The sequence below is a fragment of the Xyrauchen texanus genome, chromosome 5 (assembly GCF_025860055.1).
Source record: "Xyrauchen texanus isolate HMW12.3.18 chromosome 5, RBS_HiC_50CHRs, whole genome shotgun sequence".
Lineage (NCBI taxonomy): Eukaryota > Metazoa > Chordata > Actinopteri > Cypriniformes > Catostomidae > Xyrauchen > Xyrauchen texanus.
Genome location: NC_068280.1, coordinates 12,023,808 through 12,051,469, shown reverse-complemented (window position 1 = coordinate 12,051,469; position 27,662 = coordinate 12,023,808). Strand labels below are relative to the sequence as shown.

At 37.1% G+C, this 27,662-nt stretch overlaps 3 protein-coding genes across 3 annotated transcripts; all 3 read left to right on the top strand.

Annotated features, from left to right (window-relative positions):
* The first annotated feature begins 826 nt into the window (after positions 1-826).
* On the top strand, positions 827-5,736 carry LOC127643834 (zinc finger and SCAN domain-containing protein 10-like). Its single transcript, XM_052126744.1, has 3 exons — positions 827-1,543; positions 1,661-1,785; positions 3,823-5,736. The coding sequence occupies exons 1-3, from the start codon at positions 1,261-1,263 to the stop codon at positions 4,924-4,926; spliced, it is 1,512 nt and encodes a 503-aa protein (XP_051982704.1). The 5' UTR covers positions 827-1,260; the 3' UTR covers positions 4,927-5,736.
* A 1,196-nt stretch (positions 5,737-6,932) lies between these two features.
* On the top strand, positions 6,933-16,982 carry LOC127643837 (uncharacterized). The gene is made up of 8 exons (XM_052126748.1): positions 6,933-7,050; positions 7,461-7,821; positions 10,173-10,723; positions 14,531-14,608; positions 14,695-14,784; positions 15,643-15,747; positions 16,219-16,281; positions 16,831-16,982. The coding sequence occupies exons 2-8, from the start codon at positions 7,548-7,550 to the stop codon at positions 16,846-16,848; spliced, it is 1,179 nt and encodes a 392-aa protein (XP_051982708.1). The 5' UTR covers positions 6,933-7,050; positions 7,461-7,547; the 3' UTR covers positions 16,849-16,982.
* Positions 16,893-26,281, top strand: LOC127643831 (zinc finger protein 354A-like). The gene is made up of 7 exons (XM_052126742.1): positions 16,893-16,990; positions 19,030-19,453; positions 19,769-19,871; positions 21,261-22,364; positions 22,468-22,535; positions 22,643-22,686; positions 26,251-26,281. Exons 2-7 carry the CDS (start codon positions 19,142-19,144, stop codon positions 26,264-26,266), a joined length of 1,647 nt encoding a protein of 548 aa, XP_051982702.1. The 5' UTR covers positions 16,893-16,990; positions 19,030-19,141; the 3' UTR covers positions 26,267-26,281.
* The last annotated feature ends 1,381 nt before the right edge of the window (positions 26,282-27,662 follow it).

Below are 27,662 nucleotides of genomic sequence, written 5' to 3'. Positions count from 1 at the left end.
GCCTGCATCAAGCAAAGAAAACATTAAAGAAGATTGCTGAAATCACTGGAATTGGGTTAAGAACTGTCCTACACAATGTTAAAACCTGGAAGGATAGTGGTGAACTGTCATGTTCGTTAAAGAAATGCGGTCGGAAAAAAATCTCAGATGAGATCACTAAAAATCGGAGATCACTAAAACGTGTGTGAGGGTAAGAAATGAAGCGATGCACCCGTCATGCATAGTGCCCACTGCATAAGCCTCTGGAGGCAGTGTTATGATCTGGGGGTGCTTCAATTGGTCAGGTCTAGGCTCTGCAACATTGTGCTCAATGAAGTCAGCTGACTACATGAATGTACTGAATGACCAGGTTATCCCATCAATGGATGTTTTCTTCCCTGATGGCTCCGGCATATTCCAGTACGACAATGCCAAAATTAATCTGTCTCAAATTGTCAATGAGTTGTTCAGGCAGCATGAGGAATAATTTTCACACATGAATTGGCCACCACAGAGTCCTGACCTTAACTCCATTGAAAGTCTTTGGGATGTGCTGGAGGTTTGACTCTCCCGTCATCAATACAAGATCTCGGCCAAAAATTAATGCAATTCTGGAAGGAAATAAATGTTGTGACATTGCATAAGGTTGTTGAAACAATGACACGATGAATGTAATCAAAGCTAAAGGCTGCCCAACGAAATATTAGAGTATACCATTTTTTATAATTATTTTTCTTTTGGCCAACCAGTGTATTTTGTATAATATTATATCATGTCAACTTTTAAAATAATAAAGCATTGTCCATTGTGGCCACCGTACAACTCGTGACGTCACACACAACAAAATTAGTGTCAGTGTGCAGCGCTCAGTCATGACAAGCTGAATGATGCTTTAGTCAAACATGCCGTTGCTCACACAAAATAAAATAGATAGTATTTACTACAGTTATCTGGACACTATCCGACGAGTTACGCGTGCTTGTGTATTTATTCCTGATTGCGGCTCATATTGTGAAGCAAATATCATCAGCTACATGCTAACACCATTTAACCCGCTGCGATTTATGATCAAGCTTTGATTGATTGTCCTTATAAAGCGGCAAGTGCAACAATTCCATTGTGTTAAATGTCTTGACTTGGCATTCAATATAAAACAGAAAGAGAAATCATAAATCAATCAATGTCAATGACCACTGTCAGTCGTCACTCGATGCAATTAGCATCTAAATAATTTCTATAAGGACGAGATTTTCGAGAAGAACCGAGGAGATCAGATACAGGATGACGGACACACTCGTCCTCTCGTTCCAGACACAGTTGTCTGCGGTCATGGAAACTGTCCTCAAGACCACAATGTACGAGATCACCAGGTTAGTGGAGGAGAGCTTCTTGGAGCAGATGGATCGCGGGAAACGCGAGGCGGAGGTGTTGAGACGAAGGCTGATCGTGTCGGAGGCTAAACTGAGGGAACGGGAGAGGTTCAAGAGGGTGCGTTGTGTGGACTGTGGTCGGACAGCAGTGCCCAAGAGGAGAATACTAAACAGAGGCACAGATACACAGTGCGGTAAGTATAAAGCAATGACTTTCAGAGAGATTGATATGCAATGGAAAATCTTTGAGACTCTACTATAAGCCGGGATCTGTCGCTGAATGTTCCTCTTTTCTCTGTTCATTTTGAAAGGTTTGGGCCAACCCCTTATTCTAAAGCAGGAGAAAGCCTCTGACAGAAGTTGGAGGTGTAGTGCCAAGGGAAGCACAATGTCAAACCAGGAGAAGCCTTCAACGGTCCTAGAAACTCAGCAAAATGTGTGTACGATGTTGTTTTACCAGAAAGATTTGGACACTTAAAGGGAGAGTTTACCCAAAAATGTTAATTATAATAATAATATAATAATTTACTCACCCTCATGCTATCCCAGTTGACTTACTTACTTGAAGAATGTCTCAGCTTTGAAGGTCCATTTAATGTAAGTGAATGGTGGCCAGTACTTTGAGGGGCCAAAAAGCATCTAAAGGCAGCATAAAAGTAATCCATACTCTGTGGGTAAATCCATATCTTCAGAAGTGATATGATAAATGTTGGTGAGAAACAGATCAATATTGAAGTCCTTTTTTTACTATAAATCTCCACTTTCACTTTCAAACTCTTCTTTTCTTTTGCTTTTGGTGATTTGCATTCTTCATGTATATCGCCACCTACTGGGTAGGAAGGAGAATTATTCTACTTCCATGAAGCTGGGCCATTGAATTAGCCATGCCCCCTCTTTCCAAACCCTGCACTCCAAAGATACCAAATAAGCTTTATTGAGACCAACATCAGGCAGAAATGTTTGTTAAAAACAACAGCAGCAAAATAGCTCCCTCAACTCAAAACTGTTATGAACAACATGGCTTAAAAATGTCAGTAAGCCTCATTAATTTGCTGCAAGTACAACACGATGAGAAAGAGCAAAAGGATTGACAGGAAAAGCGGCAATGTCCATGGTCCGCGAATACATTTTTGTTGGCTGTTTACAAAGTCTACAGCTGTCACAGAAACCAGTGAAATATCTCAGGGCACTTATTTCATTAATATTTTTAAGGGAGTAGAATTTTTTTTTGCATACATTTCCATGAAAAAATTGCATACAGCACCTTTAAATATTGATCAGTTTCTTACCCACACCTATCATATCACTTAAGTTATAGATTTAACCACTGGAGTCCTATGGATTGCTTTTATGCTGCCTTTATGTGCTTTTAAATTGTAGTCACCATTCACTTGCATTGTGAGGACCTACAGAGCAGCAATATACTTCTAAATATGCTCATTTGTGTTCTGCTGAAAAAGAAAGTCATACACATCTGAAGGTGAGTAAATGATTAAAAAATATTCATATTTTGGGGAACTATCCCTTTAAGACACGCAATGTATTAATGCCATTGCATAGATCAGTGGTTTTCAAGCTGGGGTCCGGGGGGCCTAGTGAGTCGCAGAAAGAAAAGTGTAAAAATGTAAAAGAAAAAAGTTTGACATTACATAATTTTACATTATCACTGTTTTGTTCTGCTTTCTAAAGACTGGTTGTAAATCATGAGATGAATCTAAAATGTATTCTTTTGACAGCCCTAGTTTTAACAAAAAATTATAATTATCTGCATATATCTCTGTGATAAAACAATTCAGGAACCTGTATCTGTCACATTTAGTTTGCTCACTGGGGGTTGTCAGGCTATATTCTAAGTAAAGCTGCTTTGGAATAATATGTATTGTGAAAGTGCTATACAAATACATTCCATTAAGGTTGAAATAAAACAACTTAATATTAAAATTATATATATTTTACTTAATAATAAAAATATATATATTTTAGGAACGGGGGTCCCTTGCAAGGGGATTATCGTATTTGGGCCCTAGGCATCAAAACCCTGCATTAGATTACAAAATATTAAACCAAATGGGATTTATTTTAAAGTAAGATAGTAGCAGTCCACTTTTCATGCCAAATATTTCAACAAACATATTTGTTCTGATTGTCCAATATAGTGGGACTTATGGGTCTTAAGTGTGATTACTCTTTAGGACGTCTCCGTAAACTTGGAAATTATTTCATACATACACTATAAATGACTTTGACATGGCTTAGAAAATTTAAGTTCGTTTTTAGAAAAGGTCTAGAATCATATTGTGTTCAGATGTCACTTGGTTTGATATTTTGTTATGTGTGCAATGAAATTCATACATTTTGAGTCCAAATACTTCCTAATACTTTTTAATTTGCTGGGATGTTTTGTTAAAACCTGAAAAGTTACTATAATTTGTTATAAGTGGTCTATCATTTGTGCATAATCTGTCCATGGCAGGCTGTTCTAGAGGATGGACCTAAGGATGTAGGAGAAGTGAAAGAGGAGGCCACCGTGGCTAGAGATAATCAAGCTTGCCTATTAATGCATTCTCAAGTACACAAACAAAAGGATTCTCATAACCAACTGGAAGAAACCATTGGGCTGGATGATACTGACTCTGACCACAGGACACTAAAGAACAAACCAAGTGGTGGCACACCTTGCACTGAGAAGCCTGGGAATGAGGATGACGTGTTACACAGGAACCAACCAAAATGGTTTAGTTCTAAAACAGACCCTCTTCCTCAGCCAGAACCAGTCAGGACTTCATCATCTACTCAGTCTCAGGGTTTGAGACCGCAAGTAGGCAGCCTAGACTCGGGATCCATTAAACAAGAAGTTGTAGTGATGCTTCCAACAGACTGGGAAGACATTGATAGGATTAGGCCTCCAATGGTTTCTGCTCACAGTAGTGCTAAAAAGACACAATTGGAACTTAAGCCTGGCGATCCCGTCACTGCTAGACCTCAAGTTGAGGAGCGAGTTCCATATCCTGTGCCTCCTATCAATGTTCAGGGCCTTGCACCGCAAACCATACAGCATTCAGTTAGGAAGAACACAAAAGTTGTTCTATATACCAATGCGGTTGTTTCAGATAAAGGTGCCAATGATGTAAACATGGTACATTCCATCTGCAAAGGCCTTCCCGCTCCAAAACCATCTCAACTCCATCAATACACTGAAGGAGCCGGTACAGGTGAAAGAAGTTTCAGCACCGTACACCAAGGAAGGGGTCTCCCACAGGTGATCAATATGAGGGTTCAGGGTGACACCCGACACAATTCGGCGAGGACAACACACGATTGCAACCAGTGTGGAAAAGGCTTTTCTCACCTTTGCCACCTCAGAGCTCACCAACAGATCCACACAGGAGAGAGGCAGTTCTGCTGTACAATCTGCAGCAAAAGCTTCACAAAACTGAGTAACTTGAAAGCTCACCGCAGGGTCCACACGGGTGAGAGACCTTATATCTGCACAGACTGTGGTAAAAGGTTTACCCAGAAATGCAACTTGAAAAGGCATCAGAGAATTCACTCTGAATTCACACACTCCAATATATGACAAGATGTGATGGAATACGTCCTTCATTTATCTGTGTTACACACAGGAGATATTTGTGGAGGTTCTTTGTTTTGCTGACTTGCTGAATTGTGTTTAATATTGTGCTAATTTTAATTTGCAGTGGGAGACAAATGACTAGATCACTCAGGGGCAATTACAATCATATTATGATATCTAGCAAACAAATCAAAGCAGAACACTTTTCCTGCTTTAAGAAATTATATTTGACCTGTTATATTATTTGACTAAATATTATATTATTTTACTAAATATATATTTAACATGAGAGTTAAGCACATTTCCCCCCAGAATTCTCATTACTGTATCGTGAAATAAAAATAATCCTGTCTGGAAACAGAAACTAAATACTACCATGATGTATTAACATTTAAATGTATTTATACATAATATGAAAATATGAATTAGTTGGATTCACCCAATGTTTTGGAAATTATCCCTGCCTATGGGGTTTGTCTCACTTAACATGGGACTTTTTTCAAGTTTTGATCAAGAAAACACATCAACTCAACGATGTACTGTTAAAGGTGATGTAATCAGTGTTGGGTAAGTAACTAAAAAATTATGAATTACTAACTACTAATTACATCTTCTACAATGTAATTAGCTTACTGTAATAATTACTCTGTTTGAAAAGTTATTGCTTTACTTATTACTAATTACTTTCTAAAACCCTTATCAACCTCGACCAGGTGAAAAATATAAGGAGAGACATGAAATTGTTCACATATATAAATAGTATAAAATCAAATAAATTATTCATGAACTGGCCAAATAATTTAAGGGGGCTGCATTAAGTTACAAAACATACATTTTAACATTTAAATTTTAAATTCACTTTAGAATTTTAGAAATAGAATGTTCTATTTCAAAATTGTCAAATTGAATTGAGTAATATTTAATAAAAATTATATATATATAGATATATATATATATATGTCATTTTGATTCATTTTAGTTAATAATTTCACATTTCAATTTCATTGAATTTTATTATGAGTGTATGAACTCTGGACATTTTTTTTTTTTTTAAACATCTATATCTGTATATCTGGTTTGTAATTTAAAACCTTAGAAACATCATCTTTTTGCACATGTTTCAAATGTTTTCCCCATAGTATGATCATTTTTTTAATCTAATGCAATTTTAATTGTGGCTTAGGGGCCATTCACACCGAATGTGTAATTTGGCTAAATAAACTAGAAGCAGCGCTACAAACACAAGTGTCTCAAGACGCTATTTTAACAGTTGAAGTTGTTTTTGAAGGACTATTCAGACTGAACACATCCTTGCACTAAAAAGACTAGATGCAGTGCAACATATTGAAGAGGGCGCAGGTTTTGAACTGTTAATTTTAAAGGGATAGTTCACGCAAAAAAATGTATTCTCTCGTCATTTACACGCCCTCATGCCATCCCAGGTGTGTGAATTTTTTTTCTTCTGCTGAACACAAACAAACATTTTTAGAAGAATATCTCATCTCTGTAATCTAATTTAAAACTCCAAAAAGCACAAAGTCAGCATAAAAGCAATCCATAAAACATTATGCATGTCTTCTGAATCGTTATGATAAGTGTGGGTGAGAAACATCAATATTTAAGTCTTTTTTAAACTATATATCTCTTCTTTCACTTCCACATTCTTGTTCTTTTGTTTTTGGTGATTCACATTCTTTGTGCATATCGCCACCTCCTGGGCAGCGAGGAGAATTTATAGTAAAAAAAAGACTGATATATTGATTTTCTTCTCACCCACACCAACATATCGCTTCTAAATACATGGATTACTTTATGCTGCCTTAAGTTAATGTACTTTTTGGTGGTTCAAAATATTGGTACCCATTCACATTGAGGACCTACAGAGCTGGAATATTCTAAAAATCTTTGTGTTCAGCAAAAGAACGACATGCGATTATCTCGTATGATATGACATCCTCCACTCCACTACGGGGCACTAAGACAGGATACGACCAAAATTTCCTACATCCGGCGAAGACGACGCTGTACACTTCAATCATCATTTTACGGTATCAATAACGTCTATATTCAGATAATTCAGCGCAAGAGCTTTAAGAAATCCGCTGCACGAGGATCGTTTTCAAAAAGGTATTTACAGTCTAAATATTGTGTATCATATGTCATTGTCCATGTTGTTTCTTTTACATAACAGGCCTGAAGAGAGGTGGTTTGCTATCTATATTAGTGAACCGTGTCAATACACATTTAAGTACATTTATACACTTGTTATTAATAATCTCGTGTGTTTATAATGCTGTAGTAATAATGAGACTATGCTCTATCGTGCACGTGGCTATACAAACAACAGTAACCGAAACGAAACGCCCACCTGGTGACCGAAATCATGTCCTCTGTATATTTACATTAGGGCACGTGATACCTGGGCATTAAAACTGCTTGCTTTCTATGAAGCCCAGGATATTATTTAATTATTTGTATGGTAATTAAGTTATTAATGTGTAATGGCCCTAATGCCACAGAATCTGTTTCTTTTTCAGGGTGGTTGTTTTCCTCCGAGTCAAAATTATTCAGACAAAATTTTCCTTGCATCACATAATCAAAAGTGCCCTCAAGGTGACCGGACAATGTCAGAAGGCTTTTTCCTCACATTCCAGTCTCAGCTCTCCGTTGTCATGGAGACCATCCTCAAATCCGCCATGTTTGAGATAACCAGGCTGGTGGAGGACAGCTTCCTCGAGGAAGTGGGTCGTTGTAAACAGGAGGTGGAACTCTTGAGACGAAAGCTGCAGTTGTCTGAAACTAAACTGAGGGAGAGAGAATGCGAACGGGGGAAGAAGTTACAGTTCACAGACTGTGGCCGAACAGGAGATGAAAGCCGACAGGTAGAGACAGTTCCAGGTGAGTTCAAACACACAGGATTTAAAACGGGACCATAGCAGGACCCCATTGTAGAATCAAAAACAAATGATGTTTCCTTCCAATATCTTTTTTCAGTAGATGATTTCTTTCACAAAAATTTCACCAAACAATAAAAATGGTGTCATTATTCAACATCATGTCGTTCCCAGCCCCTATGCTGATTATTATTTAGTTTTTTCCAGCTGAACAAAAATGTAGATATTTCGAAGAATGAAGTCTTTTCCATACAAGGCCGGTTTGTAAAAGTATTCAGTGCGACCCATGCTATATTTGACTTACGAAGTTACGATAGCTTTGTGTGAGGAAAGAAATTGGAGTCAGAATTCACTGCTAATTTTGCTCTAAAGCCAAATGCTCTTCGTAAATGCCAAACGCTCTACGAAATTCGTAACTTGGAAGAAAAATACAATTATTTGCGAATAAAGCAGTGTTCCCATCTCATGTGTTCAAGAGGACAGTATCATTGCTTCTTGCAATAAAATGGAAGTTGTAGCCACTGGGAGAGCCACTATGGCCATTTTGTTCAATGTAATAAATTACTTGTGGTTTAAAGCAGGGTTTCTCAGCCAATGGGTCGCAACCCACTCTGTCTGCTGGGTCACGAGATCTTTTCTGTCATGAGTACATATGACCAATTAGAAGAATACTCTGTTTGGTCATTATTGGGTGGCATTAAAAAAAAAAGTGTGTCGCAGTGGGTAAAATGTTGAGAAGTCAGTGTTGGTTTGAATGTCGGGCTGTCTAGCCATTTGAGATGTTTGATATCCTCCATACAGGGCTCCAGACTAAAACAATAACTTCAGAGCCATTGGCTCCTAAACTGAAACATTAAGGAGCCAAATGGCTGTTTTTAGTCACCTAACCACAGAATTGCTATATTTAGAAGATACAAAGCAGAAGAAAAGGAAAACTCCTGATATTAACCCATTAATATGAGGTTTAAAATACAGTTTGTATAATTCAGAAGATAAGTTTGGATTCCTCTTTTGTCTCATAAATGTTAACACCCATTTAATAATTTGTACACATATAAGAGATAAAACTTTTTTTTAGTACTGCCCTTCAGAATCTACATAAACAGATATTAACATAAATTATAATATGCATATGGTAATGTTCTGCCTTCTTGAACATCAATGAATGTTTGCACCGTGTTTAATAGTTGTGTACAAGTCCCTCAATTGTCCTGTGTCAAAAGCTCATATACACCGATCAGCCACAACATTAAAACTACTTGCCTAATATTTTCTAATATTTTGAAATGTCTGTGCTCCTAGTTGTGAACTCACTTACACTACGCTGATTTGCTGAGAAAGTGACTCTGAATCAAACTGCTAACCTGAGCTCAAGAGTTTAAACCTTCAGTTTCTTTCAGGTGATTCATGTAAAAGATCCGGTTCAAAAGAGTCATTTGTTCACGACTCTCTCGCGCTGCGTTTGTTGTTGCATGCAGCGAGCTCATCACAACAGAATGGGTGAAAAGTGTCGTGAGACACACTGGTGCACGCTCTAAGGTGTATTCAATAACTCACAAGATAATATCTGACGAAACTGCATATGAATGCAAACAACCCGACTGTCGCCAATGGTGACTAGATTTTATATTATTGTGGCAATCAATTATTTTTGGTCGGCCATTTTAGTCACAATCTGGAGCCCTGCCATAGTGCTTTAGGGTAAAAAAAAATAAAAAAGAATTTAGAACTTAAAAGGGTCAAGTAAATTTTGGAGCACAAATATTGTGAAGCCTGCTGAACTCACCAGAGATTGCGTGTGAAACCATGTGAAACACAGATGTGCATGTCAGATGTGAAGCAAATTTAGCTTTAATGAAGGTGCCAAACGCAAGATGAATGTCATTGAATTTGCTGAATTTCTTAAACAATTTTAATGTCAGAAAAACCATGTCCACGTCTCTTTAATTTTCTCTGTCTCACTTGAAGCCCTGTCCACTGATAGATACGCACACACCACACACTTGAATATTTAAATATAACTAATAATAATTAACACGATATAGCAAAATCTCTATCAATTGACACTTTATATTGTCGCCATGATAACAGTATATTGTCCAACCCTACTTTATGGTGCCTATCTTTAGGTTATTTTTAGAGCTTGACAAGCAAGGTCACTGAACGAAAAGACAAAGATGTTTTTTTTATCCTTTCATTCAACTTTTGTGTTCTATGGCAAAAATAACTGTTGATGGGTTTGGAATGGCATAAAAGTAAGCAAATAATGACAGTATTTTCAATTTAATTAAAAAAAACTATATTTTGTTCTTTAAATTACGTTGTTAATTCTCTTTTGGTTCCCCTGTTGTTTAGGCCTAAACTTGAGAGATCAGTCTACCACAGGGGCTCCACTGACTGAAAAGGTGTGGAGTATAAGACAGCAGTTGGAGCCTAACATAGACAAAGCAACACACTTGCATTCTAAAGAGAAGCATGATGTACACAAACAGAGTGCTAATGAGATCACCGCAGCTCACACCAACTCCAATGCACAGATTCCTCTGGAAGTTCTACAGAGACTTCTGGACAATGCAGCAGTTCATAGCGAGTCCACTTGTGACTTTAAACCTAGAGTGAATGACATAGATGAATCTGAAAAGGACTTCACTCTTGATAAGGAAATGGACTTCAATCACGCAAAACTGTTACAAAGTCCTTTGGCTGAGGATGGGCATAATGATTTGGCACCGTCTTCACCAAACAGTAGAGTAAAATCAGAGACAGAGCTGGATCTTCTACCTGTCAAGGATGAGGAAGAGATGGTTCCAGTGTGGGATAGCGATAGAGATGATGGTTGCCATGCTGAAATGGTTGATCCGAGTCACGAAGAGCTCAGAGGGTCTAGTGATCAGGAGGAGATACAGGTAGAAAGCTTTCCAAGTCTAAACTCTCTCGAAATGCCAGACGCCACCTCATATTTCACAACTTATTCAGTGAACACATTGATACATCAAGGTATTAGGGCACAACATAGTCAATTAAGCACAACAGAGCTGGTGCTATCCAGCTTACCAGGGAGGTCAAATTCACATGTCCAACAAGAAAACAGACCAACTTGTGGTTCAGAAAGTTCCATCCCCTATTCTCATGATGATGTTTGTCCAGGCAAGAAAATAATAAGCCAAGCAAAGCATGAACATATCCATGTAGAAAGTCACCACCGTTGCACCCATTGTGGAAGAACTTATGTGAGAGCATGTGACCTCAGGGCCCATATGCTGATCCACAAAGGCAAGAAACCTCTGAGTTGTACCCAGTGTGATCAGACATTTGCATACAACTTTGAGCTCAAGGTTCACCAGCAACACCACTCAGGGGAGAGACCACACGTCTGTCCACACTGCGGCAAGGCCTTCGCTCGGCTGAGCAACTTTAAGCAGCATCAGAACATCCATACGCGGGAGAAGCTCTTCAGCTGTAATCAATGCGGGATGAGGTTCAATCGAGCCACCAACTTGCGAGTTCATCTCAGAAGGCACAGCCACGCAGGGAAGACTTATAGTTGCTCTCAGTGTGGAAAGACCTTTCTGGGTCCCAGGCAAATGATGGCTCATTTAATGAAAATCCATGGAAGAGGAGGGAAATAAATCTATCTACTTTTCAACTTAAGAAACTCAGCATTTATGTTCTGATTTCACATAAAATTCTAATTTAACTGATCCTGAATTGGTCTAATGTTTACATATTGTCAATGGTCTGCTCTTTTGGGGTATATTAAAATATCCTTAGTCTCTATACATGTTTTATCCTTGAGAATGGAAACTCCCTTTTGCTATCTGTATTTTATCCAAATCCCATACCTGTATACACCCATATAGAGCTAAGAGTGGTGAGAGCTCACGGGCAGCCAACCTCCAGTTGCAACCAGGCACAAAACATCAGATAGAACATAAGAGGATCTTAACAACCCTTTTGCAAACATCGAACCCTTAAAGACACCTAAAGACCTGTAATGCACCTGGACAAATCCGTATGCATGAAATAATATTAGTAAATAAACATATAATGAAATATAAGTCACCCCCCCCCCCCTTCTGTAGGAACCTCTGTATGGTCTGTAGGGTTCCTACAGAGCCCCTTAGAGGGCAGGGATGGATTTATTTTTTTCTGAAATAGTTTGCGTTCCCTTGCTATAAGTTTTGCATGCCCTTGCAAAAAAATTTACCATGGTTTTACTTTAGTAACCATATTTTAACCTTGATATTCTTAGTAAAACCATAGTAATAATACAGGAAAATTAAAATTATGGAAATAAAATCATAATTTTGTGGTTATTATGGTTTTACTGTACATTATTTGTTGTAAAACCATAGTAACCACAAGAAATACCATAGTTTATTTAGTAAAAACATGGTTACTATATGGATACATTATACTGTATTAAAACCTTGGTTTCCATCAAAAAAGCATGGTTACTTAACTTAATTTTAATAGTTAATACAATAATATTACTATAGTAAAACCAGGGTTTCCATCAAAAAATGAAACATGGTTAGCCTACAACAGTCATGGTTACTACAATAGTAGTAATAAGTAAAACCATAGTTAAAATATTGTATTTGTATTGTAAAACCATAACCACAAAATTATGATTTTTATTAACATAGTTTTAGTTTTCCTGTATTATCACTTTATTAAAATATGGTTACTGTAGGAAAACCATGGTAAATCTATTTCAAGAGAATGCAAAACTTATTGCAAGGGCACCCAAACTATTTTGAGTGCACGTAAAATTATTACAGAAAAGAAATTCCCACCCTGTCCTTTAAGGGGCTTTTTATGATACTATGATTTAGTACCAAGACCTCTGACCTCTAGAGCACAACATTGTCAGTTCCAGGGGTAAATGTCCCACTCATTTTTTCATAGGGGAATTGATTTTTAATGATAACTTATTGACCTTTAAAGACAGACCTACCGTGAGCTCCGAGGTTGTTACATGATATTTATATGCTTCTGTTGAAGTCGTACGTTTGCGTTATTTCAACTTCAACAGTGCATTTTCTGATAAAGAACTACATTATCCATGATCCAGAAGTGAAAAACTCGCCAATCAAAGAATCGCGACCAACAAAATGTGTGGAAAGATCTCAGTTCCGCCCAATCCCATGAAACACTGTGAATGACAAACTACTTAATAAATATTTTGCAATAAACATAAAATGCATTGTTTTTATACTTATAATCAACAACTTTAAGTCAATACTTTTATATTTGTCTATAGTTTTTAAACAGCTACCGTAATTATATACACAGGCTTTTTGTCAGATTTTCAAATAACTTTTTTTTGGTTGTTGCTTCAAATCAAAGTTTGTAATGATGTGATTCGCCTCGAAGCTGTTTTGATTGGTTCAAGAAGGATTTTATGAAATCCATATGGAAAATATGAATGGGAAAAATACTTACATAACCAGGTCAACTAGATGAACACTGTTACGCTCTATTTAGAAACGGTTACCATTGAATTAATTCAACAGGAATTGTTTTGCTGTTGTATTATCTATGTAAAATGATTTGCATAGTTTATGTTATGTTTTGTATGTCTTCAAGCAATTGGGGATGTCCTATTTGCTGAAGTACATTTAAGGACAATTTCACTAAAACGGAGCCCTGACATTCAAAATTGTAATCAATAAAAATAAATTAAATTGTGAATTAAAATAAGTCTCTATTGATCCAACATTCAAAGTCTACTGTTGGGAAAGAGAAATTAACTTTCAGATTTACCTTCCTGAGCAGCAACGACTGCAGACAAACATGCTACATTCCATCGAAATCCATTCCAAAACACTACATTTCATCCATTTCTGTCATTTTTCTTTTGTCTTTTTTTCTTATGAAAGATAATTCTACTATTGATTTGTGGATTAAAGAACAGTGCAAGACTAGCCTTATTTCCAAGATACTTAAGTATTGTGTCTTGTTTCTTGTCTTGGAGTAATAGTTATCAGACAACTTCTCTAGGTAAAGTAACATTATCAGTGATTATACATTTCTTTCATGTATAAACAACCTGCCTAATGATGAGTTCATGGAGGCCCAAGTCTTTACAAATGACTATTTGGTGGAAATATATATATATTTTTTAACCAATATTTTTGAGCAAAATATTGATTAAGAAAATGCACATCAAATTCAACTGATTCCCTAGCATAAAAGACATAATATAATGGATTTGAAAAAAAATTCTGACAAAAGCAGTGCATCTTAGCACAATGTGTTACTTTTAATTTTATACAGTAACTGTTGTATGTTTAGATATTTTGTATTGATTATTTCGACTTGAATGGGACAAGAGGTGAAACTGAAATAATACAACAGATACTGTATTTCTAAAAGGTTTACAGACAACCTTTCTGCACTCCCTATAAAATATAATCTTAAATTATCATTCTCAACTGTGTTATTGCAGAACTGACTTTGTCTTTTCTGAAAATAAACAGTAACATAACTCATATACACATTAAACAAATTGAGCACTACACTATTCATCTAGTAAACAGTATATTTTAATACAAAGCAGTCAGTCTATTCTCCAAAAGAAAAAAATATATATATAAATATATATTTTACTTATGAAAAGAATATTATAGAAGCATTAAATGTTACATTATAATAGAAATGAAACAATACAACTCTGTTTTACTAATTTGGTGTTGTGTATTTTGTAGATTGGCCGAAGGTTTGCGGAATGTCCCTCCACAGAACAAGGAAAACTGCACCCCATAAACAGGCGGAGAACATTCAGCGTAAGCAATAAAGCAAAATGATTGCAAATAAATGTTGGGCTTTTGAACATTATTTAAACCACCCGTTTAATTTGTTTCTTACACAGGTAGTGGCCAGGGAGATCCTGACACAGTTTCAGGTTTGGCAGAGGGCATGCTATAGCAGGAATATTGAGTGGGGCCCAATTACAGCAAAGGTTAGATCCTCTTCACTTGGTCATTTGATTAAAGGGGTCGTTCACCCAAAAATGTAATTCTCTATTCATTTACTCACACTCATGCCCTGATTTGTATGACTTTCTTTCTTCTGCAGAACACAAACAAAGATTTTTAGAAGAACATCTTAGTTCTGTTGGTCCATACAATGCAAGTGAATGGTGATCAGGCCTTTGAAGCTCCAAAAAGGAGATCAAGTGGCAGAAAATGAATCCATACGACTCATGGTTAAATCCATGTCAACTGAATCCAAGTGATTCAGTTGGTTTTGGGTGAAAACAGACCTCCTTTTTCACTGTAAATCTTGACATTTGCAGTCTCCTTGGCGTTCATGACTTCAAGCTCGATTACACTTCCTATGGCACCATCTAGCACTCTGCGCATGTGTCAAGCGCAGTAATAGTAATTAGTAATCATGTAATCATGATTGTGCCTAGAGACAGCAATGACAAGATGTACAGTGAAAAAGGAGTTATATTTTGGTCTGTTCTCACACAAAACCAACTGGATCACTTCAAAAGACATTGAGTTAACCACTGGAGTCGTATGGATTACTTTTATGCTCACTTTATCTCCTTTTTGGAGCTTCAAAGGCCTAGTCGCATTCACTTGCATTGTATGGACCTACAAATCTGAGATATTCTTCGTTTGTGTTCAGCAGAAGAAAGGAAGTCATACACATCAGAGATGGCATGAGGGCGATTAAATTATGAGAGATTTTCCATTTTTGGCGAACTATCCCTTAAACCGATCCATTTTCTAGTAACTGGTTTATAATTGAAGCTTATATTATTTGAAATTAATGAAGATGAAGGCACGCTAGCTTTGTCCTTGCACAGATCATTTCTGCACTGCCACATTTGTATGGAAAGGAGACAGAGGTGATCGTTCGATGTACTAAGATGCTACACAATCGCAGGGATTACCTTCGAAGGAGAGCAAAGGTTAGAGTTCATATGCTATAAGATTTCATCTCTTCACTTCATTTGCATAGGCCTATTACTTTATGAATTCATCATATTTATTAGAGTATTTGTTTTTTATATTAAGATATGCATTTAAAAAAAAAAAAAAATTTACTGTATAAGGTCATTTAGTTCATATTATTAGGTCTAATTTACTGCAATATGTATGAGATAATTTTCCATCACTTTGGAACATGTCACTGTTTTCAATTTCATACATAAAGCATAAGTGAATAAACTTGAACTTTTTTGAAAATGAAGAATAAGAACAAATGGGGTCGGTCGGTACTAGACAGTCTTTTGACCGTGTCGTCATCTTTAATTTTGAAGCTTGTAATGTGTGAATAGTTCTCAAGTTTGATTCTTTTTGCAACCTGACAAACATATGTGCAATTTTTTAATTTTCAAAAATTTGAAAGAATGTTTTAACATGTACTTTTCTGCTTGTAGGAAGCTGCTGTGGAAAGAAATATGTTACCTATGAGCCAGAGATTTCTTGAACAACTTCAAAATGTAAACTTGTGAATAAATGATAGTTGTGTGATACTGTGCTCTGTTGTTTTTGGGACCTGTTTTGATCCTGTAACAGCCACACAATAACTTATGTTGTTTAACTCAATGTGTATTGACTAATTAAGCCAATCAATGTTTGTGTGTATCTTGGTTTCATTGGTGCCCTTTTATGTGGATTGTGATTGTTGCAAAGAGAAAGCCTATCACAGGACATGTTTGCAGGAATTTAGAAGCTAGGTGAAAATAAAGGTTTAAAGAAAGATACAAAGTGTCAAAAGACAAAGGTCCTCATTGTCTATGACTCTATGGTATAACCTACTATTTTGGGCACAGGGAAGGGAGAGGGCACAACGTAAAAATGTTTCCTGGGTCCTGGTTCTTGCAAAGCATTAATCTCAGAAGGACATAGAATTGAGAGGTTCTCCAAAAGAAAAGATTGAGGGGTATTTTAGAAGAATTTGCTCAACATGGCTGGACAATTGTGTTTGTCAGAACATGTACCCTCAACGCTCAATGAAAAGAAGTAAAAACATTTCCCGTGATGTTAAGGTCTGCATGAAAGCGTGATGGGGTCCTGAGAGCGGGAATGAGGTCACACTGGGGTTTGTTTCCCGTCGGTCCGTTTTGCGGTTGCGCCGAACGCTCCACAGCGACCATAGAGTGCTGATCGCCTACATTAAACGAGCAAGAAATCATTGTTTTATTTAAGGTAAGTTACGCTCATTTTGAAGTATTACTGTTCTTTTTATTGCAAACATATTATTTTGGTAATTCGCGTACCAGAATCTGCACAGGCGCATTCAAAGATTGATTCCCTGGCCGGATGTTGATACCGTTATGAAAAATTGCTTTACCAGCAACGCGGCCAATCTGAGTTCCAATGATTATTATTATTAATAATATATCCTCAATTTTTTTTATCGTTTTCAAAAACCGCTTTGAGTAATGAAATCCAAGCAAATGTTTGTATATCCGCAGCAAGTTTTCGACGGCTCTTCTATGTACATTGCATGATGAAAAAAGCCTTCTTCCATACTTGTCTGGCATTATAGTTTATTACCAGTTGAAACCAGTAAGTATGTAGGTATCCTGCTTGAAGCAAATTTTAACCAATAACTGAAAATCCTGTCATCGTTTATTTACCCTCATTCCCAAATCCGACTGACCTTTTCTCGAGGAATGCAAAAGGGGGCCCGAATGCGTTTATGCGCTAAAAACAAAGACGCCACGCAGCAAACGGAACAAAAAGCACGTGTCTGAAGTCTCATTTTTAAAAGTTACGTTCTTTTAAACCTGACACGTTGTCTAAAAAACGCGGTGCTCCTACGCAAGTCTCAACGCGGCGCGACGTCCTGAAGAACGTCGCGCCGCGTTGAAACTAAAGCAGAAGCACCGCGTTTTTATAATGTAGCTCATGTTTCCATAAAAAACAACTGAAAAACAGCGCAGACGGTCGTGGAAAAATGTGTTCTGCGTGAACGGCCCCTTATGCACAACGTTCACTCTGCTTTTTTCCCATACAATGAAAGCATTGTAGTGACCAAGGGCTGTCAAACTCCAAAAAGAATAAAATGACAAAAAAGTAGTCAATTTAACTCGTGTTCTGAAGCCATATAACTAGCTTTGTTTGAGGAACAGATTTAAAGGAATTGTTCACCCAAAAACGAAAATTATCTCATCATTTACCCTCATGCCTTCCCAGATGTGTATGGTTTTCTAATCTGCTGAATGCACATGAAGATTTTTAGAAGAATATTTAAGCTCTGTAGGTCCTCTCAAAGCAAGTGAATGGATACCAACACTTTGAAGCTCCAAAGTCAAGTCAAGTGGTTTTTATTGCATATAATGGCAGCATAAAAGTAATCTTTATGACTCCATTGGTTAAATCCATGTCTTCAGAAGCGATATAAGTGTGCTTGAGAAACAAATAAATATTGAAGTCCTTTTTCTTTTTTTACTATCATTCTCTACTTTCACTTACACATTTTTTTTTTGCCAATATGCATTCTTCGTGCATATCACCACCTACTGGGCAGGAAGGAGAATTAACAGTAAAAAGGACTTAAATATTTATCTGTTTCTCACCCACACCTATTATATCAAGACTTGGATTTAACCACTGGTGTTTTATGGATTACAATTATGCTGCCTTTGTGTTTTTTGGAGCTTCAAAGTTTTGGACCCTGTTGATCATGGTTGTCAAGCTCCAAAGAAAACATAAAAGGTGGTCCAAATTATTTGAAAATGTATGACATCATTAACACTAAAATGTGATTGGTTCTTGTGTCTGTCATAACTGAACGCAATGTGCCAGTTCAAATATGCAGGATGGAAAATTTGATTTTAGAGCCAGAGAGGAGGGGGAAAATTCTGGTAATAGCAACCTAAATTTCAGGCTGTTCCTTACACAAAAGTATCATATGGCTTCACAAGATTCTGAATATAACACAAGTCACATAAACTACATTTATGGAATTCCTTTATGGAGCTTGACAGCTGTAGTCACTATAAACAGTCCTTGTGTAGAAAAGAGCAGCGTGTGCATCTTTTGTGTTCTATGGAAAAAAAGAAAAAAAAGAAAACATTTGGTGCAACACAAGGGTGAGAAAATTGACAAATATTACATTTTTGGGTGAACTATTCAGTTAGCCTCATAGTGAATTGTTGCACATCCACGTGGCTACACGTTGATCAGTAGACATTAATGTGATGACTCTCAACATCTTTATTTATATTCTCTATTTAAAGGCACTTTGAAATGGGATGCACTCAACTTTACTCTTGTATAGCTGCACAATAGGAAGGTTGTGGGACACCCACACTCACTTCTTTGTAAGGAACCCAACACCTACCAAACACAATGGAGGTGGAGGATCTGTTAGCGGTTAAGTTCAAGACTCTGGTTGAAGGACTCATGATAAAGACAACCTCAGAGATAATCAAAATGTTCAGCAAAGTGCTGCTGAACACCAGAGTGGAGATCACCCAGAGCTGGAAGGAAATCAACTCACTGAAGCAGCAGTTGGAGCTGTGTGAGCTGCAGAAGGCAGAGGCCATCTTCAGGGCCCAGAGGTTGTCTGAATTAAAAGGAGAAGATTACGAGGTGGAAGTATCAAGTATGGTTTCTCAGCTTGACACTTCCAACATGGACACTGTCTGGCCAGATGCAGAGGTGAGTGTGCATGTGTATTATTGATTCTATGGTGTCCTTGTTTCCACTTCTCATGTTTCTAATGCAGGCACAGATTGCACACTATTTTTTTTTTTTTTTTTATTGGATGCTGCTGATTTTATTAAAGCAGTGATTTAATAAAAAAAGTGTAACTAATATTTGCCAAGTTTGTCCAACTTTGGTTGAATAACTTGGGTAACTGCAAAATTTTGACTTTGTCACCTATGAAATGAAACTCAACGGAAATGTCAAGATTCTATATAATGACACATTTTATCTCTATCAATAATTATCAAAATTGTTTGTATTTTACAGGGGTCTGAAGACGGAGCTGGATATGCCTCAGTGGGGAACAGAGGTGTCAGTCAGGATAATCCAAAAACCAATGGGCCAGAGATGGCTCAGTCAAGTAATAGAGGTAATCTAATATTTTAAGACAAGATAAGAGAGAACTTTGATGGCGTTTTGGGAGAAATTAAAGTTTGACAGCATTACACATAAATCATATCACAGCGAAAGACAACACCGGTTATTTAATAAGTACTGGTAGACAATACAAATTGAAATTACAGTATTTATTCATCTTATGTCCACTGTGGCCACTAATGATCTAATTTAATGAATTGTTCTCACAGAAAATTAGTCACTAAGGTGATGTATGCTGTGTCTGAAAGCTTGGGCAGCTACCTATATGAAGGGACCTTGTAAGGGCACTGATTTCAGACAGCCTTTCAAGCAGGGTTTGAAGTGAACACCCACCAACCTGCCAAATCCGGGTAAAAATGGTGGTGGGTAACCCCATCACTCATACAAGCCACTTTGGTGGGTGATGTTTTCAGGGTTTTTCCTGCATTGAAAATTCTGCAGCCGAAGCTTAATTTTGCATTCAGCCCTTTATAAGCACTTAATATGACTCTCATAACTTACACATGCATCTGTGCAAGGCGAATGAAGGGTGCTTTCACATGTACTGCCACTGCGCACATCAGCGTTTTCCAGAGATAAGATCACCAGAGCTCTGTGAACAGTGCAGAGCGAAACTTGCGTGTTTCAGTCGAGCGTAACTCGATATCGCAGAGACACAACTTATGTGATCCATTTGAATTCTACAGAGAACATTCTAGTATAAAGCTTTATATGGAGGAAGTCAAACCTCTCAAACTGTTTATTATAAACAGCACTTAAGAGGTAAAGAGGAGACAAAAAAAAACATCAGTTTTTGAAATACACATCTTTAATAAAAAAAAAATAAATATATATATATATATTTTTTTTACACTAAATGATATAGATTCATATTTAATCTAGAGCGCAACAGTGCCTGCCCACTTTTTCACCGTGTCATTTCTGGAAGTATTTTTCCCGTTCATTTTTCCCATTGACATTTCAAAAAATTATTCATAAAAGAGTTCTAAACTATGAACCAAACCAACCAGCTCCGGGGTGAATTACAACATAACATTGATTTGAGGCAAAAAGGTATTTGAAAATCGGATAAAAAGATAGAGGTACAACAATGTACATATGTACCGTATTTTATGATGGCTTGAACTACAATCCCATGAAGCATTGCAAATAACGTAATCGAATAAAATGGCTAATGGAGGAAAAGTCACCAAGACTTGAACTGCTCCGAAAGTGTTTGAAAGTGTTTTTTGTCACTAGTTAAGAAGTTTAATTTTTTCTTCTGTGGGCACAACTTAAATTTCTTATTCAAGTTTCTTATTTTCTTTATGTCCCTATGAAACAATACAGTTATGTGCTATCACAAAATTTTAGCAATATTGATTTGTCCATTTTTGTGTAGGTGCATCTGGCTGTGAGACCCAGAAAAGCTCTGTAACTACTGCTGCAGTAGAAAACAGCCCAAAGCAAATGCCATCAATGAAAGGGAGAAGACGTTCAAAGTTTCACTTTCCATCACAGCCCACGGCTAGAATCACCGCCAATGGACCATCTACAAGTATAGGCACATTAACAATTAACCCCAAGTCAGAGGATATTAAGACTGTGGTGAAAAAAAGAAAATATATAAAAAAGAAGCATGTTAATAGTACTTCTCACGCTCTTCGAGATAGACAGCGGCTCAGCGTACAGAGACGTTGCCTATGTTGTTCATCAGACGAGTGCTATCTTCAGTCAAGCCCCTCCAGAGCACATCACCCTAGTGTGTATATCTGTCGTAAATGTGAAAAAAGTTTTAAAACACATCTTCTGTTCAAGACTCACAAGTGCTCAATGCCTCAGAGTTGTTACCAGTGTGGGCAGATGTTCACTACTCTGCAGGGGCTGGCAGCACACAATCGGGAAGTCAGCCCGTCGAGCAGATCTCTGTTCAGGTGTAATCAGTGCGAGCAAACATTTGTCACTCAGTGCGCTTGGAGCTTGCACAATAGAATCCATTCCCAAACCTTTAGTGTGCCCAAGGAATTTAAGGCCAAGTTAGAGGTTTGTCTTGAGAGAATTTCTGACTCTCAGATCAAAGCTGCCTTATCCACAAAAAAATATTCCCGTACAGAAAACCCAACCAGTCATACATCTTCACAAAAGACGCTTTTGAGTGAACCGCAAAATTCGACTGCGACCAGTTATAGTGAAGAATCTACATCAGAGAACATTCTTGAGACCAACAAGACACAAATATCACCCCCCAGTGTGGCCCAAACTGTAGCAGAAAGCCTGAACTCAAGATCAGGAACTTTTTCAGATTCCAGTGTTGAACAGTCAAATGTCAGGAAAGTATATGCAGTAATGGCAAGTTCCTCTTGCCAAATTCAGATTAATGAAGATGCAAATGGCTTGATGTCACCAATTGTACATGGATCTGAAAACGTAACAGATGATGGAAAAAATTCCAGTGAAAGTGATGAGTCAGGGCTCTTTTCTCCTTCAAGAAAACGCAAAATGGCTGGTAAGTGTTTCGATTTTAAAAACCGAAGCTGTTTTTTGTAGGGGACTGAAATCAGTATGCTTCATTATTTTAGTCTGATTCTTTTCCCCATTCTGATTCTTAGATTGTTCTCATGATGCATATGATGGTATATTTCCTGTTGAAAAAATTCTGAGATGGAGAAACAATAAGGTAGAAAAAAAATGAGAAATACATTTTAATTCTTCATCCCAGTCATAGATTAATTTAACAGAAATTGTCATCATGTTTTATTTTAATATGCTATTTCGTTTAAAAAGGGAAGAAATGAAGTTCGAGTCAAGTGGATGCCATGCTCGTTGTGGTAAGTTTTTACTCTATCCTTTCACTGACCTTTAGAATTAAATGGGCCATTTTTATCTGATGTGCCTTCAATACTTCTATGTAAACCCCCTCTTGTCATGTAAAGAAAAAAGTCACAAGGATTACTTGTGGGCTTCAAATGTAGCTTTTTCTCATCATTTACTCACATTTACTTTATGCAGTCTCAAACTTGTATGACTTTCTTTCTTCCACTAAACACAAAGATATTATCAAATCAAATCACTTTTATTGTCACACGACCATATACACAAGTGCAATAGTAGGTGAAATTCTTGTGTGCAGTTCCGAGCAACCTAGCAGTCATGACAGTAACGAGACATATTCCAATTTACAATAAACAACATATTTACACCACACAATTTACATATCAACAATATAATATACAATGTACAGTAAACAGTACACACAATATAGAATGCACATACAATACAAATAAAAAATAAAAGTGTATATATATATATATATATATATATATATATATATATATATATATATATATATATATATATATATATATATATGCATGTTGTAGTTCTATTGTGGAGAATATAATTATGACAGACCAGTGTGAGAGAATAGATTAATAAAGTGCAGTGCTGGTGTGTATTGATCATGAGAGATAAAGTGTTCAGAAGTCTGATTGCTTGGGGGAAGAAACTGTCATGTAGTCGACTGGTTCTGGTCCTGATGCTGCAATACCGCCTGCCTGATGGTAGCAGTCAGAGCAGCCCATGACTCTGGTGGCTGGATCTCTGATGATCCTCTGAGCTTTTTTCACACACCACCTGTTATAGATGTCCTGGAGGGAGGGAAGCTTGGAGATAGAGATATAAGATGAATTTGTCCATACAATGCAAGTCAATGGTGTCCAATATTTCCTAACTCCAAAAAGGACATTAAGAGAGCATAAAGGTAACCTATAAACTCAAATAATTGAATCCATGTTTTCTGAAGCGAGCAAGGAACTGTAATCAAGCTTCAAATCATGATCGCTCCAAGGAGAATGCAAATGGCAAGGTGGACATTGAAAAAGAAGTTACATTTCAGTCTGTTCTCACCCAAAATTGATCCAATTGCTACACAAGACATGGATTAAACCAGGTCGGGTGGCAGACATCTACGGTATAGTTGGCCAATCCCAGTCCTTCAATAACAGCATATTTGCAAACCATGTAGTACATTGTCACAGGTTCACAAAACAATGTAATGTGTCATATAAGCTGTTAAGGTCAGACTGAAATGATCAGGGATCTTGTTAAAATTAAACTTAAGCCACTTTTGGGATCATTCAGAAAGATATGCAGAGTGTCAGGTGCTGAACATAGCCAGGAAAGGTACAAGAACAGCTGGAGATACTGAAAACCGAATTGTTGATATGTAAATGTGTTCATGATGTCATGGGAAATGTATAGAACTGAAGTTCGAAATGAGCCGCCCTCACACCCAAGTTTCAATAGAAAAGTTTATGGGGAGGAAGTTTTAAATTCTGAAAATTACATGATGTTTTCATAATGATTTGAATTCTTTATTTTAAAAGATCTAGGATGTTTTTGTTATTTTTATGATATGACTGTTTAACATAGACATCTCCACCATGCCCAATTGAGACCAATTTTATGCTACCCCAATGCAATAATAAAGGCTAAAGTACACATCTTGCATACTATGTGCTGCAAATTTCATCAGTTTGCTTTGACTTTCCATGTTCAGCCCATTATTTTCTTGCCACACGTACCTGTAGTTGACTGTACTAAAGAGTATCACTGAGCAGCCGTCGGCCTCATTTACACTTGGTATTAACGGCATTTGGGAGATGATGCTAAAGACGTGTAAACTGGGTCCAAAACATTTTAAATTGGACCACTTCAAACACATTCGGCCATTGGTCAAAAACGCACGTGACCACATGCATTTGAACAGCAACGAAGTGCCGCCTACTCACCTGTTTCTCAAACACTGCGCACGATTTTTTTTTTAAAGATCACCAGTTACAAGTGGTTTTAAAAGGAAATAACCTTCCAATTGAAACATTAAAAAAAACGCATATATATACACTCACCTAAAGGATTATTAGGAACACCTGTTCAATTTCTCATTAATGCAATTATCTAATCAACCAATCACATGGCAGTTGCTTCAATGCATTTAGGGGTGTGGTCCTGGTCAAGACAATCTCCTGAACTCCAAACTGAATGTCAGAATGGGAAAGAAAGGTGATTTAAGCAATTTTGAGCGTGGCATGGTTGTTGGTGCCAGACGGGCCGGTCTGAGTATTTCACAATCTGCTCAGTTACTGGGATTTTCACGCACAACCATTTCTAGGGTTTACAAAGAATGGTGTGAAAAGGGAAAAACATCCAGTATGCGGCAGTCCTGTGGGCGAAAATGCCATGTTGATGCTAGAGGTCAGAGGAGAATGGGCCGACTGATTCGAGCTGATAGAAGAGCAACTTTGCCTGAAATAACCACTCGTTAAAACCGAGGTATGCAGCAAAGCATTTGTGAAGCCACAACACGCACAACCTTGAGGCGGATGGGCTACAACAGCAGAAGACCCCACCGGGTACCACTCATCTCCACTACAAATAGGAAAAAGAGGCTACAATTTGCAAGAGCTCACCAAAATTGGACCGTTGAAGACTGGAAAAATGTTGCCTGGTCTGATGAGTCTCGATTTCTGTTGAGACATTCAGATGGTAGAGTCAGAATTTGGCGTAAACAGAATGAGAACATGGATCCATCATGCCTTGTTACCACTGTGCAGGCTGGTGGTGGTGGTGTAATGGTGTGGGGGATGTTTTCTTGGCACACTTTAGGCCCCTTAGTGCCAATTGGGCATCGTTTAAATGCCACGGCCTACCTGAGCATTGTTTCTGACCATGTCCATCCCTTTATGGCCACCATGTACCCATCCTGTGATGGCTACTTCCAGCAGGATAATGCACCATGTCACAAAGCTCGAATCATTTCAAATTGGTTTCTTGAACATGACAATGAGTTCACTGTACTAAAATGGCCCCCACAGTCACCAGATCTCAACCCAATAGAGCATCTTTGGGATGTGGTGGAACGGGAGCTTCGTGCCCTGGATGTGCATCCCACAAATCTCCATCAACTGCAAGATGCTATCCTATCAATATGGGCCAACATTTCTAAAGAATGCTTCCAGCACCTTGTTGAATCAATGCCACGTAGAATTAAGGCAGTTCTGAAGGTGAAAGGGGGTCAAACACAGTATTAGTATGGTGTTCCTAATAATCCTTTAGGTGAGTGTATGTGTGTGTATATATATATATATATATATATACACACACACGCACAAGACTACACAGAACTTCCTCAGTATTTCTGATATCAACATGCAGTGACCCATATGTGTGCATATAATAGAATCCATGCACAGCTGAAGCTCTGTTAATACATATACTCACTTAAAATAACAGCATTCTGTTCTAAACATCATATTTGTGCTTAAATTAAATGCAGATATGGATAAATGCACATATTTTCCCTCTTTACTTTTTTGCACTTTATTATCATGCAGTAATGCACTGACATAGAGATAGATGTTTGTCGTCATGAAATCAGAAGCCTTCCCTTCAAAATCTGAACACAAGTGATCAACATAGACACGTATCATGACCAGGAGGAGGCAGTGGAGCTGTTAAAAAGGATGATAAAACGATGGTATCCGGTTCTAATAATTCTTTGTGTTGTTTTTATTTATTTATTTATTTATTTTTAAGAATTATTTAGAAATGAGAAATGCAATTCTTATTTCATTTACTACCCTCTGCTGTCTATTTCCAAATGATGAGATCATTTCAGATTTGTACAGAGCAGATTTAACAAATCAGAAATAAATTTAATACAGTTCTTGTAAAAGGTTTGTTTGCAGACGTAAATACAATCCAATAATAGATCTTACTTATTTTAAATAAAGTAATTTTTTATTCACTTCCAGGCTTAAAAACTGGTTAAAAATAAACCAAAAGTGTACTCATTTTTAATTATTATAAAAGTTGTACATGATATGTATGTATGTTTATATTATTATTATTTTTTATTATTATTTTTGTATTTTTTATTTAAGTAGTTAATCATGTACATTTTATTGTGTATAAAAGCCCTTCCAGGGACAGGAGTTGAAAATTAGCTATAGCTATAAACTTTATGTGCAACACATTAGTGACATGCTTGGTTTTGACACTATGTTTGTTTGCATTGTCCCTGTCAAATAAAATTTAAATAAAAATAAAAATAAAAAAATTTAAACCAACATGAAATGTGATGGCACATTTCATTAATTTTATAAGATATCACTTATTACAACAAAACTTGTGTATCTTTAATTATACATTGTCATATGAACAAACAGTCAGTAACTACTGCTTGATATAATAGAGACACAGGTGTTGTAAACTTTTTCTTCGTTGTCGAAGCAGAGACCAGGAGACGTTGGGATATCTTTTAAGCAGAAATTACTCTTTATTGAGAACTCGCTGTTGCGTCGCTGTAGTCATCCAAGTCTGACTCTATAACTCAGTACGATAGGGTTTTATACCTTTCAAGGGTGAGGGGACTTGATTATACATAGAGGTGGAGACACTCTGAAACAAAGCAGGTAAATGAGGTACAGGAGTCACCTCGTTACAGGAAATTCCCCAGCCCTGATCTCATCAGCATAACAGTGTGATTCGAATGCACAGCAACTAATCTAATCAGCTCTACTATTTAACGACTGGGTTAGGGGCTCCAAGAGTCATTTAAAGAGAAAAGGTGATCGTCTCAGCAATCCGACTAATTTAACTTACAATAGAGAGATCAGGACAGGCAGAAATCTCCTGCTGAAAACCTTGACTATACCTCAAATACTAAATTCAATCTATTAAACTTTCTCAGTTTATAAACTAATGTATTGGAACCTAAATTAAACATTTAATAAATTTGTAATAC

What these genes read in the sequence shown, in the direction of transcription:
- LOC127643837 (XM_052126748.1), top strand. Translation starts at nt 7,548, where the DNA reads ATGTCAGAAGGCTTTTTCCTCACATTCCAGTCTCAGCTCTCCGTTGTC. An exon ending in GGGGCCCAATTACAGCAAAG is followed by an intron (nt 14,785 to 15,642) that starts GTTAGATCCTCT and finishes GTCCTTGCACAG; the next exon opens with ATCATTTCTGCACTGCCACA. An exon ending in ACCTTCGAAGGAGAGCAAAG is followed by an intron (nt 15,748 to 16,218) that starts GTTAGAGTTCAT and finishes TTCTGCTTGTAG; the next exon opens with GAAGCTGCTGTGGAAAGAAA.
- LOC127643831 (XM_052126742.1), top strand. Translation starts at nt 19,142, where the DNA reads ATGGAGGTGGAGGATCTGTTAGCGGTTAAGTTCAAGACTCTGGTTGAA. An exon ending in GGCTCAGTCAAGTAATAGAG is followed by an intron (nt 19,872 to 21,260) that starts GTAATCTAATAT and finishes ATTTTTGTGTAG; the next exon opens with GTGCATCTGGCTGTGAGACC. An exon ending in AAGAAAACGCAAAATGGCTG is followed by an intron (nt 22,365 to 22,467) that starts GTAAGTGTTTCG and finishes TCTGATTCTTAG; the next exon opens with ATTGTTCTCATGATGCATAT.
- LOC127643834 (XM_052126744.1), top strand. Translation starts at nt 1,261, where the DNA reads ATGACGGACACACTCGTCCTCTCGTTCCAGACACAGTTGTCTGCGGTC. An exon ending in AGGCACAGATACACAGTGCG is followed by an intron (nt 1,544 to 1,660) that starts GTAAGTATAAAG and finishes TCATTTTGAAAG; the next exon opens with GTTTGGGCCAACCCCTTATT. An exon ending in TCCTAGAAACTCAGCAAAAT is followed by an intron (nt 1,786 to 3,822) that starts GTGTGTACGATG and finishes TGTCCATGGCAG; the next exon opens with GCTGTTCTAGAGGATGGACC.